At 41.2% G+C, this 20,352-nt stretch overlaps 1 protein-coding gene across 1 annotated transcript; it reads left to right on the top strand.

The window, feature by feature from the left end:
- The first annotated feature begins 2,595 nt into the window (after positions 1–2,595).
- On the top strand, positions 2,596–4,200 carry LOC138887392 (uncharacterized). The gene is made up of 3 exons (XM_070169142.1): positions 2,596–2,686; positions 3,364–3,866; positions 4,153–4,200. The coding sequence occupies exons 1-3, from the start codon at positions 2,596–2,598 to the stop codon at positions 4,198–4,200; spliced, it is 642 nt and encodes a 213-aa protein (XP_070025243.1).
- Positions 4,201–20,352: the final 16,152 nt, after the last annotated feature.

The following is a 20,352-nucleotide window of genomic DNA, read 5'->3' as shown; positions in this document are numbered from 1 at the left end:
ATCGAAATAATTAGAATTTGGGATGGCCGTTTAGCGAACTTCATGGCTTTTCCCCAAAATAACACTACGTTAGTATCTTTAGGCACGATTTATTTAAATAACCTTCTTAAAATTAGGGTGCGCATTGATGCGACTCAAATCCAAATCTCGACGAAATCAAAATGTGTTGATAACTACAGGTGCATTGATTGCGACGTGGTTCGAAACGCGTTTTCATGACGTCGCAATTCTTTAAAAATAATTATAATAAAAGCGGTTTACTAATAAAAAGCACATAAGCTAGCATGTATCAAAATCAGATAAAATCAAATACAACAGTTAAGCGACCGTGCTAGAACCACGGAGCTCGGGAATGCCTAATACCTTCTCCCGGGTTAACAGAATTCCTTACTCGGATTTCTGGTTAGCGGACTGTTAACATAGTCATAAACTTCCTCAGTTCGGGATTCAACCGGTGACTTGGGACACCATTAATATCCCAAGTGGCGACTCTGAATAATTAATAATTAAATCCCGTTCCGATTGTCCTTTAAATGGAAAAACTCCTTTACGCCCTTCCGGGGGAGGTAAGTGAAAAAGGAGGTGTGACAGCTCTGGCGACTCTGCTGGGGATAGGACCCAGAATCTCTGGTTCAGGGTTCAGAATTCGAGCTTAAAAAATGGTTGTATTTAATTGTATCTGATTTTCCTACATGTTTTGTGTTGAATGTGCTAAATGTTACCGCTTTGATATTGTATGAACTATATATAAATTGTGCCGACACCCTTCTCTCTTCACCTCAGGGGATGTGCTTACTGGTTGAGACTCCCTATTCTGTTAATGTCATACCTTGAAATAAGAAAGAGGTCGGACAAGTTACGAAGCCGGATGGCCTTTTGGTTCCCGGTAAGTTGCCCCCTCCTCGACTCGAGTTGTCCGCTCGGGTACACAGTCTAGAACACTGACCCATGTTTTGAACATAGAATAACATGACTTCATGCCGGATCCCTAGTAGGAACGCTTATTTGCATCACGTTGCATTTGACTTAGGGGACTCAACACAGGGGTTGGGTCCGTCTAGGACTAGCAACCTGAAATGAAAAGACCATCCTGATGCATCCTACTTGCTCTGTACATATATTTGTTTCGAACCTGCATGTTGACCGGTTTCTGAATCTCGGGAATGTTGGAAAATTGAGAAAAAAGAGAGAAATAAAATATCAGTTAGGAAGTTAATCGATTATTTTAGGAAAATCAATGACCAATTACTGGCGAAACTCTGCCGAAATTTTGAAAAAAAGGAAAATGTGTTATTAAAAAAAAAAGAGCAAAGAAAAAGACGGTCTTTTATTCTGAAAAGTGTCTGTTGAAAAAAAAAATCTTTTATTCTTTGTTTGGAAAAATAGGTTGTTTATTGTTTGTTGAAAAGGAAAAAATGAAAAAGAAAAAGAGTCTGTTATTTTCAGCTTGAAAATGGGCTGTTTTATTTATTGAAAAGGAAAAAGTCTTGTTCTAAAAATAGTTTTTATTCACGGATAAAAATCAAAAGAGTCATATTTTAAAATAGTTCGGTTAATTTTCCCGAACTACGCATGGTTTGATTCTCACAGGGTGTGAGATACGTAGGCAACCCTCATCGGGTCCAACCTCCCTTTTTGCAAAAATAACCAAAAAATATCAAAATTTTAATTTTTAATAAACCAGGTGATGCCATTTTTGTCAACAATAGCCAAATGTTCCCAAACGGGGCGCTGAAAGACTGACTTTGCATAAACAACCACCTTTGGTCGTATTTCGATTTTTGACCCTCACAGCCTTAAAATCTTCGCCCTCGAGGCATTGAAAGGCCGTGCCGCAATATCGGGTCTTTTATCTTTAAAAAAAAAAAAATTAGAATTGAGAATTGAGTTTTTCACGTGAAGTATAGGGGTAATTTTGAGTCAATAATATAGGTAGTTATTTCTTGGAGTAAAATAAAAGTTTTCCTTTTGTTTGCTTAAACACTTTAATAAATGTTCAGGATGAGCACGATGATAAACGAGCCTTTTTCAATAATGACCAAAATCCCTTTTGAGCTGCAATTGTGGTGGAATGATCTGGGTAACGAAGGGCAAGACGAAGTGAGAAAATATTTGAAAGACCTTCCTGATTTATTAAACATTCAGCCTCGGGGGGATATCATCAGGGCATTGGTCGCTCATTGGGATGCAGCACATAATGTGTTTCATTTTTCAGACTTCGAACTCACCCCAACGTTAGAAGAAATAGCGGGGTACATTGGAAGTGACCAAGATCCATTGAGATTCAAATACTTGATTGCTCCTAGGGCCATTACCATACACCGATTCCTGGATTCCTTGAAAATACCCCGAACAGTTCATCATCCAGATTTTGCAAAGGGTTTCTGCAGTTTCCGCTTCATGTATGATAGATATGGCCATGTGGGCGGGTTCAATAATCCAGACTTTAAGTTGTGCAGCAAAAATAGCCGACAAAAATGGGAGGACCACAGACGAGTGGCATTTATGATAGCTTTTTTGGGTCTCGTAATATTCCCAAGGAAAGATGGCAATATTGATTTGAAAATAGCAGGCATCGTCAGTACTTTGCAAACCATGGGGAAAAGCACTTTAGCACTTATGGTTGTGGCTGATATTTTCAGAGCTCTCACTGCATGCAAAGCTGGGGGCAAAGTTTTTGAGGGATGTAACTTACTGTTACAGATGTGGATGATTGAGCATTTGTGCCCACGCTCTCAGTTATTGAGTTATGGTTCGGCTGAGAAAACTTGTATAGGGGAATTTTATACGAGAATCAAAGGGGTCAGTCTACCTGAAGGAGTCACGGCTTGGGCATTATTATTTCGGAACCTCAAGGCTAGCCAGATACAGTGGGTGCTTGGGTGGCTGTCTGTCGAGGAAGTCATATATATGCCAGCAGCCCGACCGCATTTTTTGTTAATGGGACTCAAAAGCATACAACCTTATGCACCATATCGGGTTCTGAGGCAACTTGGTAGATATCAAGTAATCCCGAGAGATGAAGATTTGAGTACCCAAGTGGTAGAAATTAGTCATGACGGTCGATTCCTCGAGGAAGAGGTTCGTCAAATTTTGAGCGAGTGTCAATATTTGATGGCAAACACTTGTGTGTCTGATAGGGTCAAAGGGGAAATTGCTCCAGTGTATCACGAATGGTTCAGAGGTGACGTGGCATATGGGAGACCGGCTAAAAGACCTCATCTCTAAGATTTCGCTAAGCGTCCCAAGAGCAGTGGGATTGGTTAGCGAAGGAAGAAAGCTATCGAGTTGAGATTGGTAAATTAAAGCAACAAGTCGAGAGTCTGAAATTCGAGAATAGTGTACAGGTTGCCGCGGATCAAGGTGAAAAGAATAGACTAGCCAAAGAAAATGAAGCACTTAGGGCCCAGATCCGACAGTTGAAGATAACCATTGATAAGCAACCCAGGAGCCGGTCCGATGAACAGTTGGTAAAAAGATTGGAAAGCGAAGTCAGAGAACGGCGAGATGAGTTAGGGAAATCTGAAAAGGCCATGGCAGAACTTAAGGCCCAGTGGGCGACAAGAACCGAGGAGCGTCGCCAATACTTGAATCAGTTGAAAAGGGACCATGAGAAAATTGTTGCCAATTTAAAGAGAAAGGTGGTTGCCCTTGAGGGTAAAGCGGTTAGGCAGGCTAGAGACTTCGAAACTGAAAGCAGACACTGTTACAACTTGTTAGCCCAAATGGAGGCAGAAGTGCAACAGCTGCAAGACCAGCACTTACAAGACTCCCGAGCTTTAAAGACATGCAGCGATCAAATAAGACGCTTGCTCATAGAAAAGAAGCGAACAAAAGACAGGATTAGAGCCATTGCTCATGCTATTGTCAGGAGATGCCGGGTTTGTGAAGACATGACCCGTACCACTTTTATCTCAGCAGTGATGATCTATGTGAAGCAAACCATGAATGAGTTAGAGCAACTTGAAAGGGATTTGGATCCTAGACCCGCGGCGAGGCCGAACGATGCCCCCCGGATACCTAAGTTTGAAGCACTAGAATATGCATAGTCCATGTCTGTAAGTGTTTACCATTTCGAGTCAGTCTTTTGTACGCCCTTACCTCTCTGAGTTGAGTATCTTTGCAGGGTTAGAGTTTTTGGTTTGATGACAGATTGCATTTGTTAGTTTCTTTCCAAAACAAAAGATGTCAAGTTTGTAAGAGTCTGTTTATTAATGAAAGTTGAGCATTTTTATTTCCACACTTGTTTTTACATTTATCTTCACGAACTACGTTTGGTCTGATTCGTGCGGGGTCACGATACGTAGGCAATCTCCATAGGATTCGACAATAACCAAAAGGAAAACAAAAGAATGAAAGGAAAATAGAAGGAAAACCGAAAAAGAGAGAAAGAAAGAAAGAGTGGAAAAACAAAAGAGGAGGAAAGGAAAGAGCGGAAAAACAAAAAGGGGAAGAAAGGAAAGAGCGGAAAAACAAGAAAGAGAAAAGAAAAAGCACAAGAGAGGGATAAGGAGAAGAGAAGAAAAACGAAACAAGAAATAAAATGACCGGGATGACGCATGCAATCAAACAAACGCATAATAGAAAGGATTAACTATATAAGTGCATTCATGCCAACGTGTGGTTATTAAATCTGTTAAGACCTAATCGCTAACAAAGTGGTTGTCTAAATGTGTGAGTCTCAGGCAGGTGGTTAGTTGATTGGAAATTCTGGCAACTCATCCATACAACACCCGGTCGAAAGATCAAGTAAAAATGACAGGGCAGGATTCGGAAATCAGCATCGTAGACCCTTCGAATGAGGTTGAGGTAATAGATGTGGGTGCTATGAAAGAAGAGATGAGGAAATTAAAGGCACAAATGGCTGAAATGCATCGGGCATGGTCTCAAGGACATCCGGCACCACTATATCCTGCTAACCCATCTTACATCCCACCCCTGGCTCAAGCTCAGGAGCCTACCACTCCCCACGCATCTTAAGCTTTCCCTTATCAGGCCCAGGGTTATGGTACTACATCATACGCTCCCCCAGCTCCATCCTCTAAACAGAATCCTCCACCACCCATGGTTCCCGTCTTTGTGGCACCTCCCCCAGCTCCACTACATAGATCATCCAGTGAGCCGCTGTTCCAAGCTCATGACACCCAATATTATCCTCCTGAATCCACTTTTAAAGCACCTGAACCATATACCTACTCTCCCCATTTTGAAATCCCAAGAGAAGTTGAGAAACCGGTTAAGAATGCGAAGCAAGAGGAGGTGATTCGTAAAGTCAAAAGCCTGGAGCAATCCTTCAGGAACATGCATGGTTTAGGAAACCAAGTTAGCGTCGCATACAAAGATTTGTGCCCTTTTCCTGATGTACAGTTGCCTGCAGGATTTAAAATGCCAAAGTTTGACTTGTATGAGGGGCACGGTGACCCAGTAGCCCATCTGCGTGGCTTCTGTAGCAAAATGAGAGGTGTCGGGGAAAAGAATAAGTTGTTGATAACATATTTCGGTCAAAGCCTGAGCGGGTCAACACTAGAATGGTACACGAGGCAAGACCCCGGCCGATAGTATAGATGGGATGATTTGGCCCAGGCATTCATTGGCCATTTTCAATATAACCTCGAGATAGTACCCGATCGTCTGTCATTGTTAAAACTGGAAAAGAAGCCTAGGGAAAGTTTTAGAGAATTTGGTTTCCGCTGGAGGGAACAAGCTGCAAGGGTTGACCCTCCCATGAGGGAGAGTGAGATGGTATATTATTTCTTGCAAACATTGGAACCTACCTATTTCAGTCATCTAGTGACATCTGTCGGAAAGTCGTTTAATGAAGTGGTAAAGATGGGAGCCATGATTGAAGAAGGGTTGAAATCTAACAAAATTTTGAGCTACTCGGCGTTGAAAGTAACCACCCAGGCCATCCAAAGCGGCACTGGTGGTGTGCTAGGGAAAAAGAAGAAAGAGGAAGTTGCTGCAGTTGAAGCTAATGTTTGGTCCAGGCACAATAACCACCCACCCTACTACAACCAACCTAGACCCCACCACCCAAACTATCAATATACCCCATATGGCCCACCACAACACTATTATCCATCACCAGAACCACACTTTTCTATTCACCACGCCCAGACCTACACTCAGCCCCCGGTGCACTCACAATGGCGTGCACCGAACCCCCAAAACACACATCCACCCCCACAAAACACCTATCCACCTCCTAGGGCTAACAGACCAGGAACCAACTTCCGCCCAAACCAAGTTTTTAGAAATGAGAAGGCCCCAAACAGAAAAACATTTACTCCGCTAGGAGAATCTTACACTTCTCTCTTCCACGGATTGAAACAGTTGGAAATGCTGACCCCAGTTGAATCCAAAGTACCAAATCCTCTTCCCAGAAACCTGGACCATTCTGTTAGTTGCGAGTATTGCTCAGGGATGCTGGGGCACGATACTGAAAAGTGTTGGAAATTGAAAAATGCAATCCAAGAGCTCATTGATAATCGCCGTATTGAGGTACATGCTCCAGAGGCCCCAAACATCAATCAAAATCCGTTACCAGCACATTATGAGGCCAACATGATTGAACTGATACATAAGGAGGCAGAGCCTAAGAAACCTTCGCAGGTGGTTATGATGATTCGTTCTACGGAAACTAAAGAAAATACGTTGAGTGCAAGGCCATGGGTTCAGTTAAAAGCAATAAAAGACAAGCCAGTGTTAGTAATGGGGAAGGGACCGTGTGTATCTGAGAAAAAGCAGGAGCCAGTCAAGATATTGGTACCAGGGTCAGTATCGGCGCCCGTGGTAGTTGTGAAGGGAGCTTATATAGAACCGGTTGTCATAAAACCGGTAGTCCAATTACCCGTGGTTGATAGCAAAGCCGTACCGTGGAAGTATGACAAGGTAGTGGTGACATACAAGGGAAAGGAAATTGAGGAAGACAGTTGTGAAGCACAAGGACTAACCTGGTCGGGACGTTGTTTCGCTCCCGAGGAGTTGAGAAAGGCTAAAGGCGCAAAAGACAATCCAGTGCCAGTTAAAAAAGCTGTAACGGAAGAAGAGGCAGAAGAGTTTCTGAAAAGGATGAAGGTACAAGATTATTCCATTGTTGAACAACTGAGAAAAACACCAGCCCAAATCTCGTTGTTGTCATTACTAATTCACTATGAGGGGCACTGCCGAGTGTTAATGAAGATATTGAATGAGGCTCATGTGCCGGTCAAAATTTCAGGGAACCATTTAGAGACAATTGCCAACAAGATCTTTGAAGTGAACAGGGTAGCATTTTCTGATGATGAATTGCCTATGGAAGGCACAGAACATAACAAGGCTCTGTATTTGACGGTCAAATGTGAAGGTTTAATGGTTACTCGGGCACTAATCGATAACGGGTCGAGTGCTAATATTTGCATGTTATCCACATTGAACAAGTTAAAAATTGATGAGGATAGAATCCGCAAGAATAGCATTTGTGTTCGGGGGTTCGACGGAGGAGGAACAAACACGGTAGGGGATATTGTACTCGAATTGACTATTGGCCCAGTCGAATTCATGATGGAATTTCAAGTGCTGGATGCTGCAGTATCATATAATCTGTTGCTAGGTCGACCATGGATTCATGCAGCAAAAGCCGTGCCCTCCACGCTGCACCAAGTGGTCAAATTTGAGTGGGACCGACAAGAAATTGTGTTACATGGGGAAGATCCCTCGTGCGCCATGAATGATGCCATTGTACCCTTTATAGAAACTGAAGATGATAAGGGTCCATGGGTGTATCAGATCCTCGACACGGTTCCGGTGAGCAGGGTGCCTGAGGGTAAAAGCATGACATATCCCAGGGTGTCAGCTGCGACTGTCATGGTAGTGTCAGAAATGCTGAATAACGGGTTTGTGCCCGGGAAGGGTTTGGGGGTTGAACTGCAGGGCATTACTCAACCCGTGTCTTTGCCCAAAAATCTGGACACCTTCGGGTTAGGGTTCAAACCAAAAACGGCAGATGTCAGAAAGGCCCGTAAGTTGAAGAAGAAAGCTTGGGTGCTCCCTAAACCAATTCCTCGATTGTCTAGGTCCTTCGTCAGGCCGAGTATCAAGAAACAGTCATTGGCAAAGATATCGGGCTCGTTAATTGAGGCGGGGGGGGGGGAATTTGGATAAGGTGTTTGAGAAAGTCTTTGCTGAAGTAAACGTGGTTGAGGCCGGGAAGGGTCAAGCAGAGCAGACATACAGTACATCGGACCACGTGCTAACATCAACAATTGGGAAGCTACTCCTCTTCCAGTTCGGAGGGAGTCGTGGTAGTGGGTTTTGTTTTCCTTTTTGTCACCTGGATTATTCCAGGGTTTGTAATCCAGTTGTTATGTTCCGTCCGTTTGGATGAGTTAAAACCTTGTTGTCTTTACGTTTAATGAAATGCAATTTTCTTCGTCCCTAATTCTCTTTCCATTTTCTTTTCTTTTCTTTGTACAGTTCTTTTTATGCTGATATCAATGACATGACATGCATGAGGAATCTTCGGCCCAGTTTTAAAAGCCAATCTAGTTCAGAAGTAATAATACAAGAGATCGAGTGTGATGATGGGATGGATTGTAATAATGATGAAGCTTATGAGGAAATTAGTAAAGAATTAAGTCACTTTGAAGAAAAACCCAAACCTAACCTAAATGACACAGAAGCAGTTAATCTAGGGGACCAAGACAATGTACGGGAAACTAAAATAAGTGTTCATTTGGAGCCACAACTCAAGGAGGAGATAATTGAAGTATTGCATGACTACAAAGACGTTTTTGCATGGTCTTATGACGATATGCCGGGTCTAAGCACCGATTTGGTTGTTCATAAATTGCCCACTGATCCAGCACTCCTCCCTGTCAAGCAGAAGTTGAGAAAGTTCAAAACAAACATAAATGTGAAAATCAAAGAAGAGATTACCAAGCAGTTTGAGGCAAAAGTCATTCAGGTGACACGGTACCCCACTTGGTTAGCCAATGTTGTGCCTGTGCCAAAGAAAGATGGCAAGACCAGGGTGTGCATCGATTATCGAGACCTTAACAAGGCAAGTCCAAAAGATAATTTCCCATTGCCCAACATCCATATACTAATCGACAATTGTGCCAAACATGATATTGGCTCTTTTGTGGATTGTTATGCGGGTTATCATCAGATTCTAATGGACGAGGAAGATGTAGAAAAAACGGCATTCATCACGCCGTGGGGAACATATTGTTATCGAGTCATGCCCTTTGGTTTGAAAAACGCTGGGGCAACTTATATGAGGGTCATGACAACCATCTTCCATGATATGATACATAAGGAAATCGAGGTATACGTGGATGATGTGATCATGAGGTCTAGACAGCAATCCGACCATGTCAGAGATTTGAGAAAATTCTTTCAAAGGCTTCGCAGGTACAATCTTAAGCTCAATCCTGCGAAATGTGCTTTCGGGGTTCCATCTGGGAAGTTGTTGGGATTTATAGTTAGCCGGAGGGGTATTGAATTAGACCCGTCAAAGATCAAAGCTATTCAGGAGTTGCCACCTCCAAGAAACAAAACCGAGGTGATGAGTTTGTTGGGAAGACTGAACTATATCAGCAGGTTCATTGCTCAGCTCACGGCAACGTGTGAACCAATTTTCAAATTGTTAAAGAAAGATGCCGCGGTCAAATGGACTGATGAATGCCAGGAGGCTTTTGATAAGATAAAGAGGTATTTGTCAAACCCACCCGTGCTGGTCCCACCAGAACCAGGGAGACCTTTGATTCTATATCTGACAGTTGTGGACAGTTCATTCGGCTGTGTACTGGGGCAGCATGATGTTACGGGCAGAAAGGAGCAGGCTATCTACTATCTCAGTAAGAAGTTCACATCTTACGAGGTCAAGTATACTCATCTGGAAAGGACATGTTGTGCCCTAACTTGGGTGGCACAGAAATTGAAACATTACTTGTCATCTTACACCACTTACCTTATATCTCGCTTGGACCCGTTGAAGTATATTTTCCAGAAACCCATGCCCACAGGAAGGCTTGCAAAGTGGCAGATCTTACTTACAGAGTTCGACATTGTCTATGTGACACGGACTGCCATGAAAGCACAGGCATTAGCCGATCACTTGGCTGAGAACCCCGTTGATGAAGATTATGAGCCTTTGAAAACTTATTTCCCTGATGAAGAGATAATGCACATTGAAGAATTAGAACAAGCTGAGAAGTCGGGATGGAAACTTTTCTTTGATGGGGCTGCAAATATGAAGGGTGTGGGAATAGGAGCAGTACTTATTTCGGAAACAGGTCAGCATTACCCTGTTACAGCTCGGCTTCGTTTCTACTGTACAAACAACATGGCAGAATATGAGGCGTGTATATTGGGATTGAGATTAGCTGTGGATATGGGTGTACGGGAAGTCTTGGTCATGGGTGACTCGGACCTACTAGTACACCAGATTCAAGGGGAGTGGGAAACACGGGACTTAAAGCTTATACCGTATCAGCAGTGTCTGCATGAGCTTTGCCAGCGTTTTCAGGCCATAGAATTCAGGCATATCCCAAGGATTCATAATGAGGTTGCTGACGCTTTAGCTACTTTGGCGTGAATGTTGCACCATCCAGATAAGGCTTACGTTGATCCGTTGCAAATTCAGGTCCGCGATTAGCATGCTTACTGTAATGTGATAGAAGAGGAAATCGATGGAGAGCCGTGGTTCCATGACATCAAAGAGTACATCAAAGCAGGAATATATCCAACGCAGGCCACCGGTGATCAGAAAAGAACAATTCGACGGTTGGCAAGTGGGTTTTTCCTTAGTAGAGGGGTACTGTACAAAAGAATGCCAGATCTCGGTTTGTTGAGATGTATAAATGCACGGCAGGACACAACTATCATGACTGAGGTACATTCCGGAGTTTGTGGAGCGCATATGAGTGGGTATGTTCTAGCAAAGAAGATTCTCCGAGCGGGTTATTATTGGCTCACGATGGAGCGGGACTGTATCAGTTTTGTGCGTAAGTGTCATCAATGCCAAGTACATGGAGATTTGATTCATTCTCCACCATCAGAATTACATATGATGTCCGTACCTTGGCCTTTTGTTGCATGGGGCATGGATGTTATTGGGCCAATTGACCCAGCAGCATCAAATGGGCACAGGTTTATCTTGGTAGCTATAGATTACTTTACCAAATGGGTGGAAGCCAAGACATTCAAGTCTGTGACTAAGAAGGCTGTAGTCGACTTCGTGCATTCAAATATCATCTGTCGGTTTGGGATCCCGAAGGTAATCATCACAGATAATGGGGCTAATCTTAATAGTCATTTGATGAAGGAGACATGCGAGCAGTTTAAGATTGCTCACAGGCACTCTACTCCGTATCGTCCCAAGGCAAATGGTGCGGTTGAAGCAGCTAATATGAACATAAAGAAAATACTCCGGAAGATGGTTGAAGGATCTAGACAGTGGCACGAGAAATTGCCTTTTGCATTGTTAGGATATCGCACCACCGTGCGTACCTCGGTAGGGGCGACTCCTTACTTATTGGTATACGGTACCGAGGCAGTAATACCCGCAGAAGTAGAAATCCCATCTCTGCGAATCATTGCAGAGGCTGAGATCGATGATGATGAATGGGTGAAAAGCCGTCTTGAACAACTGAGTTTGATCGACGAGAAAAGATTGGCCTCAGTGTGTCATGGTCAACTGTACCAGCGAAGAATGGCGAGAGCATACAACAAGAAGGTACGTCCAAGGAAATTTGAAGTCGGGCAATTAGTACTGAGGCGGATCTTGCCTCATTGGGCTAAGGCAAAAGGAAAATTCGCTCCAAACTGGCAGGGACCATTTGTAGTAACCAGAGTGTTGTCTAACGGAGCATTGTATTTGACCGATGTGGAAAGGAAATGTGTAGAAATGGCCATCAATTCCGACGCGGTCAAAAGATATTATGTATGATTTTTTTATTTTTCTGAATGTGTCTGTCTGTATTTGGCATATCTTAAAAAATTGAAATGATGAAGGCATTTTGTCCTGCTATCCAAATACTCTTACCCCTTGTTATCCCCCTTCGAGCCTTACTTATTTTTATTTTTTTTTCATATCCCTCTTTCGGAATTAGCGGCACTATCAGAGAACACAGGTGCCAAACACAAAGGAAAGAAGAGAAAAACAAAAGGAAAATAAAGAAAAGAAAAGAAAGGAGAGAAAAGAAGGAAAAAATATAATAAAAAAAGAAGAAGAAGAAGAAGAACGAAAAAAAAGGAAGAAAAAATAAGAAAGAGAAGAAAAGAAAAGAAGAAAAGGAAAAGGAAGAAAGAAAAGCGAAAGAAAAGGAAAGAAAGAAAATCACAACGACAAAGTTAAATACAGTGAACTACGTTTGACTTGATCCCGAAAGGGTACGTAGGCAGCCATACTCCGAGGTTCAGTCATATCAAATAAAAATCCTAAAATCCCCAAGCAAGAAACTGGGGCAGAAATTGTGATTGTTATGAAAGTTGGATTCCGAAAGTTGTAATTTGAACCCATTCGAATTGTTTTGAGCCTTTTATACCTCGCTTTCTAACCCCATCCAAAAGCCCACGTTACGGTCCAAAGAAAGACCATTGGATCAATCTCTAAGAAATGTCAGGTCAAACAGATGGTGGTAATTTGTATCAGTGGCAACACTCTGGTTCAAACAAGAAAAAACGAAAGCAAAATGAGAGAGTCTTAATAGTGAAAACCCTCACGGGCACCGTAAGGCGACGGGAGCTGAGAGAAGAATAAACGAGAGAGTCTTATGGGTGAAAACCCTCGCGGGCACCTTGAGGCAAAAGTGAGTTGGAAGACAGTTAAAAGGCAAAAGGTTTGTGGGTGGAAGAATGTTTCGAGGTACCGCAAGAAAACTAGGGAAAGGTCTGGGTAATTTAAACAATTGTTGGAAGTTCTGGGCAACAAAGTATGGCAATTAAAAGTTGGTTATTTGGACAGATTGGGCCGATTAATCCAAAATGCATGTCATGACCATGAGTACCAGCTGTCTCGCTCAGATAAGTTTCTTTTCCTTCTCTTCCTAAAAACAGTCATCTGATTTTGGATTTTTCTTATCCTTAATTCAAAAATCGTTGCATTTCATTTTCTGTTAAGGGTCTTCATTTAGCAGAGATACTCCAGTACTAGTTTTGGCCAAAGCAGGTAGAAGGGACTTCAAAGCTCACTACCATCTTCCGGAATTGTAAAGCACAACGTGATTAGAGCATGCCAAAAACAACATGATGTAAATGGAATAGGGGAAGGCGCCGGAAGTTGCATTGGAAGAATATTTGGGAAATGTTATGGGAAATGTGAAGGTTCAGGCAAAGGGGTCGGAAAGATGAGACAACAGTATGGGTATAAAAGCATTCAGGTGGTCAGAAATCGGGGAATTAACGAATGTCTTATCAGGGAAATGATTGGGAAATATCATGGGAAAGGCAAAGCTCAAACAAAAGGTCAGAAAAGTAAAACAATAGCAGGAGTGTAAAACAATTAGGCCGCTGGATGTCGGGAAATTTAAAAGTTGGTCAGAAAGTCAAGCGGTTCAGAAACAGCATGTGGAAGTCAGTCAACACAAAGCATTGTAGGGGAAGGATTTTTCAGCAAAATGCCATCAACTAACCACCATTTTAAACTAACGAAATTTTCTTTGATTGTAATAGGGGCATAAAGTTAGTCATTGAAAAGGGAATGGCAAAGTGCGGTTTGATTGAATACAAGATAATCTTGAAGTTCATAAGGGGAATGGAATTGGATCACAAAGTTAGCATGATTAAAACAAGTGTAAGTTGTCAGGACCTTCCTGGATAATAGGATGTAGTTCAGATACCCGAAAGTCAGGAGTCCGCCTGGAAAACAGAGACATGCATTTTTTAATTTTTAGCAGTCAGGAGTCCGCCTGGAGAACAGAGACATGCATTTTGTTAATTTTAGGAGTCAGGAGTCCGCCTGGAGAACAGAGACGTACTTTTCAAGTTTGAAATCAGGAGTCCGCCTGGAAAACAGAGACATACCTTTTTATTTTGGCAATCAGGAGTCCGCCTGGAGAACAGAGACATACTTTTCAAGTTCGAAGTCAGGATGTCCGCCTGGAAAATAGGGACATACAGTTTTGATTTTAGCAATCATGAGTCCGCCTGGAGAACAGAGACATGTATTTTTGAAAATCAGGAGTCCGCCTGGAGAACAGAGACATGTATTTTTGAAATTTAGCAATCAGGAGTCCGCCTGAAGAACGGTGACATACAGTTTTAACTTTAGCAATCAGGAGTCCACCTGAAGAATGGAGACATATAGTTTAAATTTAGCAGTCAGGAGTCCACCTGGAGAACGGAGGCACACAGTTCAAGTTTTGGGAAGTCAGGAGTTCGCCTGGAGAACGGAGACACGTATTTTGAATTTCGGAAGTCAGGAGCCCGCCTGGATAATAGAGGAGTAGTTTCAATTTTAAGTTCGGAAGTCAGGAGCCCGCCTGGATAATAGAGGAGTAGTTCAATTTTAAGTTCGACAGTCAGGAGCCCGCCTGGATAACAGAGGAATACGTTAGAGTTCAGGATTACTCAAGTTCAGCAGTTTGGAGAGAGAGAAGAACATCTCAGTTAACCAGTCGAAATAGCACCAGGGAATTTTTAGCGAGGCAACACAAGACAATGAGGCAACAAGGCAACACAAGACAACAAGGCAACAAGGAAGTACAAGAGCAAGTTGGAAGAATCTAGATAGGACTTTTGTAATTCATAGTTCATAGCTTAGTCTAACTTCTTTTATTTTTACACGATGTAATAAGGGAGGTCGGCAAGCAGTAGCAACAGCACTCACAGTGAAATCACAGCTCCCAGTAGTCCCAGCTACCAATCATTCTTGAACTACACTGACCTGATTCCTGTTTAGCCCAGGATATGTAGGCAACCTCTGAAGCAGGATGCGGGCAAACTTTTCAAAAATGCTTCACAACGGAATATTTGAACGGGCAAAAATCGCTCATAGTTGCTCACTTATCTTTGCCCGAAAACCTTTCATGTTTCCGAGCAAAGATGGGCAGCTGTGAGCACGTGATTTTTGCCCTATGTATGAATAATTCCCAAAATCCCCAAACAAAAATAATTTTCTTTATTTTTACAATTTTTGTGCATCTTGGTGTCATTTTCTGATAATTGTTGCATTTATTTGCGCATGTTAATTTTTATAAAATACAAAAATATGCATTTTGACATTTAGGCTTTAGTTTTATATTTTTAGTATCCATTAGGGTTTAAGTTGTTTAGAACAAAACATGAAATCACAAAATTAGTTCACTTTTGCATTTGTCATGAAATAGTTTTTTATTTAAAACAATTTTTAAGAATTAATTAATCTTTGTTTTGAAATAATTAGGATTTCATGTTAGTTTTACATCTTTATAAAAATTAGAAAAATTATAAAAAAAAATTTAAAAATGAGAAAAAGGAAATAAAAGAAAAAGAATAAATAAGAATAAAAGTGGGTCTTAATAAAAGACCCAAAATTTGGGCCAAATCCGTTAAAAAAAAAAACCCCCCAGCCCAAACGGATCCCAGCCCAAAAATCAATACCCATTCCAACCCACACCCCAAATAGACCCGACCCAACCCATCCTTGCAACCCGACCCATCCCAAAAGCATGAAGAAGCATCGGATGAGCCCTAAACCCCAAACCCAACGCAACCCTGTTCATCTTCTCCAAATCAATCGAACCCAACCCCAAATTCCGTCCAAATTCCAAGCGAGTGAGCCTAAATCCCTAGCCTGCGCGTTCATCTATCTCTCCTCCTACCCCAGATAACAGATTTTCTGATGCCAAGATTCGCTTCTATTCACTCGCTCGATTTTGAGAGGAACACACGATTAGAAGGTCCTAGAGATGATACGTTGGATGAATGTGAGGCATCGGATGTATTTCGTTCAATCCGAGCCCTACATTCATCCGGGGTTCGTTTCATAAAAGGATTGAATCAGATTCTTTGAAAGGGGTGGGTTTTTTTTCGGAGAAGATTTTTGGGGAAAGAGACATAGGTTTTAAATAGCCTTTCTTCTTCTCTTTGATGGTAAATTTTCAGCTTAGTTCCAGTCTAGAAAATATAAATAAAAATAGTTTGAGTTTTCTTTTCTTTTTCCGAGTTTAATGTTTGTTTCTCTGTCAAAATCGGAGAGGAACAGTTTAGTGGTGAAGCAAGTTTAATTTTCGTTCCAGTCTGAACTTTGGTTTTAAAATGGAGCTAGTCTGAGAATTGCTGAGTTTGTCGTTGTTCGAACTTCGTACTTTTACTCAGTTACTACTGAATTGCTGTTCTTCGAGCTTTGACCTGCCATCGTGTTCCTGAGATAGTTTTGGAGTCGCAACTGTGTAATCGTCTTCGATTCTGCTATTAAAGGAAATTTGAAATCTCAGGTTCAATTTCTTTTTCTCTTCTGCATCTCTATTTCAAAGCGTCTTGAGCTGTGAGATTTTGTTCGGAATGGTTTTGTCCTGTAATCTGATGTCTTGCTGATAAATCTCCTCTCCATGTGTGATGCATTTAACTATGTTTAGCTAACGAGAGTCGATTTTGTGGGGTTGACCTCTATGCTTATATGATCTAACTGTTATTATGGCATCGAGTTTTCGTTTGAGTCATATTTCGTCGTTTTCAAATAAACGTTTGCTTTTAGCTTTAAGATGGTATGAACTCTTGAAGGTGTTTTACCGCTTTTAGTTGAAGTCGATTGATTTTAAGTCTAAATGACTGTGTTCACTGGTTCCAGTTTCATAATACAGACTAGTTTCAATTGTTTTATCTTAGCATGTTCGAGTCATGAATCATCAAGGTGCCATGTTCCCTGATTTCACGACCATTTTACACATTCTGTTAGTTTGAAATTGCCAAAGTTATCTTTGATACTGTGTACCCTTATGGTTTATCATATTTGAAAGGAAAATAGGGTGTTCTGGGGTTGAAGTTCATCAGTTTATGTAACTTGAGATTCAGATTGTTAAAGTATTCTGTGAAATCACAAAACTATTATAATCAAGATTGAGTATGTGTTGAGAAGTTGAAGTCGCCCACGCCTTGTTTTCTTTTGGTTGACTGTTTGAAATGGCTAAGGGTGAAAAATGCTTCGACTTGCATATTGTCAGTGATTGTGGGTTGATTTGTATGAAACAGTAGGGTAATTGTGGTTATCATCTCTGTTTGATTAAGCTTCCGTATGCGTGCTTGATTAGTACATGAGTTTAGTTCTATATATGGCAGTTGCTTCGACTTAGCATTGTGATTCTGGAGGAACTATACATGCGAGCCTAAATGATGTTGATTTTTGTCATGAGTTCAAAGCTGGAGTCTTAAGTTGAAATCGTCCAAATGCTTTAATGGCATGTCACAAATTCAGTTTGCATACATACCTACTGTCGCTCAACATGTTTTCTAATAGGGATTTCTGTTTTGTTCCAGTTTTCTCGCATATAAGTTATGCATGAACTACTCCTGAACAAGCTCATTTTATCGATGCATCATGTTGGTAGGATCCTTTATGTATCATGTGTTTCAATGGTTTAAAGAGGTCAGACTAGGTCTAGAAGTGACGTTTGTCGGAGCAGAGTTAAGTGCTCGATTGGTTGTTGTTGATTTGTTAGCTTCAAGCTCGATTCATATGGTTCAAAAACGATCCGAAATCTGTTTTGTTAAAGTAATTTTCTAGGCAAAATACTGTCAAATATTGGAGGCTAATGTCGGACTAGTTCTGGGTCAGATTCAGCCACAGTTTCCAGCTGATTTCGGGGCGTTCGTAAACTGAATTTCGTCAAGTTCTTGTTGCTTGGTTTTTATTTATACGATTGCCTCCCTCTATCATTGCTAACGTTCCATTCCCTTATTTCTATGTCTCTGTCAATTTTCATCTGCTTTCTAACTTGGTTTGTTGCTATTCTGTTGGAGTGTAAAATGTTTCTTAGATTAATATTGCCTCGTTGATTCCCTTGAGAAAGAAATTCCCACGTGAGATTGCGATCGCTCATATGCATATGCTGTTTCTAGCCTGGATAGATCTTCATTCGCTGATTTTTTTTTTCATTTTTTCCTCTTTACTTCATGTTAAATACTGATTTGGTAACATTTTGGGGCTATCAAGTCCGACGCTAGGCAAATGAATTCAGTGTGTGTTCTGATTTTGACTTATGAAGGAATGGACTACTATGCTCAATTGGCCCATTGTCTTGGAATTGGGCCATATGGATTCTTATAAGACTACATAAATAGGAATAATAAAGTTTGCCTTAGCTAAACACACCTCTTTTCCTTTAAAATTAATTCGAGGTGCGCCATACCAAACAAAAATGACAAATTGCATGGCCCTCATTTTAAAATTTGAGGCTTGCCGTTTAGCAAATTCCACGGCCCTCGCAAAGAGAAAACGCGTAGTTTCTTTACACACGCTCATAAAAAATTACCTTCCTAAACAAGGGTGCGCATTGATGCGACCCAAATCCAAATCTCGATGAAGCCAAGATGTGTCGGCAACCACGGGTGCATTGATTGCGACGTGGTTTGAAACATGTTTTCGCGACATCGTAATTCTTATAAAAAATAATTAATGATAGAAAAGAGCTTTACAAATTGATATGGGCCTTACCGCACAAAATGAATAAATGTGGGGCCCTTAGTAAATAGTTATCGAAATAATTAGAATTTGGGATGGCCGTTTAGCGAACTTCATGGCTTTTCCCCAAAATAACACTACGTTAGTATCTTTAGGCACGATTTATTTAAATAACCTTCTTAAAATTAGGGTGCGCATTGATGCAACTCAAATTCAAATCTCGACGAAATCAAAATGTATTGATAACTATGGGTGCATTGATTGCGACGTGGTTCGAAACACGTTTTCATGACGTCGCAATTCTTTAAAAATAATTATAATAAAAGCGGTTTACTAATAAAAAGCACATAAGCTAGCATGTATCAAAATCAGATAAAATCAAATACAACAGTTAAGCGACCATGCTAGAACCACGGAGCTCGGGAATGACTAATACCTTCTCCCGGGTTAACAAAATTCCTTACTCGGATTTCTGGTTAGCGGACTATTAACAGAGTCATAAACTTCCTCGGTTCGGGATTCAACCGGTGACTTGGGACACCATTAATATCCCAAGTGGCGACTCTGAATAATTAATAATTAAATCCCGTTCCGATTGTCCTTTAAATGGAAAATCAGGAGCCCGCCTGAAGAGAGGAAAGACGTTTTATTTTTCAAAGTTGTTTGTTGAAGTCAGGCGCCCACCTGTATAACAAGAGGAATACTTTTAGTCTTATACTGCAGATTTTGAAATTAGTAACCCCACCGGAAGGCAGAAGGTTACAACAGGAATCCCCAGCAGGAAACAATAAAAATCCCCAGCACCGGGAAGTAGAAGGTGGCAACAAGAGGTACCAGTACAAATTCAAGCGCCTGAGTCAAAAGGAAGAAAAGACGCGTCTTGAAAGAAGCGGCTGGTGAATATTAAATCATGCCAGCATAACAAATCTGATGAAGAAAGACGTATCCCCAGAGGAACCGCCGAAAAGCTTAATGAAGAAAGCCATGTCCCCAGCGGACCGAACAAAATGATGAAAACTGGTATTCAGAAAAGCAAAGGGCCAGTGTCATCCCCAAATTCACGGAAGAAAAGCACCGGAGGAAACACAAGCCGACAAGAAAGCAAGGCAACAAGAACAAGTTGCAGTCTAGCCTAGCTTCTTGTTTTCTTTTAAGCACGGTGTAACAAGGAGATCGGTAAGCAGTGGTAATAGCATGCAACAACAGTAACCTCGCAGTCCCATGGTAGTCCCAGCTACCAAAACTTCCCGAACTACATTGACCTGATTCCTGTTTAGCCCAGGATATGTAGGAAACCTCTGAAGCAAAGGTTCGGTCAAATCTTTTTCAAAAAATGCTTCACACGGAGTACTCGGATGGGCAAAAATCGCTCACTTTATCTTTGCACGAAAACCCTTCGTGTCTTCGGGCAAAGAGGGGCAGCTGTAAGCACGTGATTTTTGCCCTATATGAGAATTACTCCCAAAAAATTCAAAATAAAATGATTTTCCTTGGTGTGCAATTTTGAGAATTTTTGTGACATTTTTGGATAATTATTTGTGTTTGTCTGTGCATGTTTATTTGTTAAATTAATAAAAAATACAAAAATATGTCGCATTTTTCATGTAGGATTTAATTCTACAATTATTAGTAATTGAGTTTGTTTTACAAAAATAAAAATTACAAAAATAGGCATCTTTTGCATTTTTAGCATTTAATGTCCAATTGTACAATTTTATGCTTAATTATTACTTAATTGTGCGTTAATTGTTATTGGGAGTTAATTTGCG

Source organism: Nicotiana sylvestris, chromosome 3 (genome assembly GCF_000393655.2).
Source record: "Nicotiana sylvestris chromosome 3, ASM39365v2, whole genome shotgun sequence".
NCBI classification, from domain to species: domain Eukaryota; kingdom Viridiplantae; phylum Streptophyta; class Magnoliopsida; order Solanales; family Solanaceae; genus Nicotiana; species Nicotiana sylvestris.
Note: the sequence above shows the minus strand (reverse complement) of the source record. Positions and strands in the feature narration are given on the sequence as shown.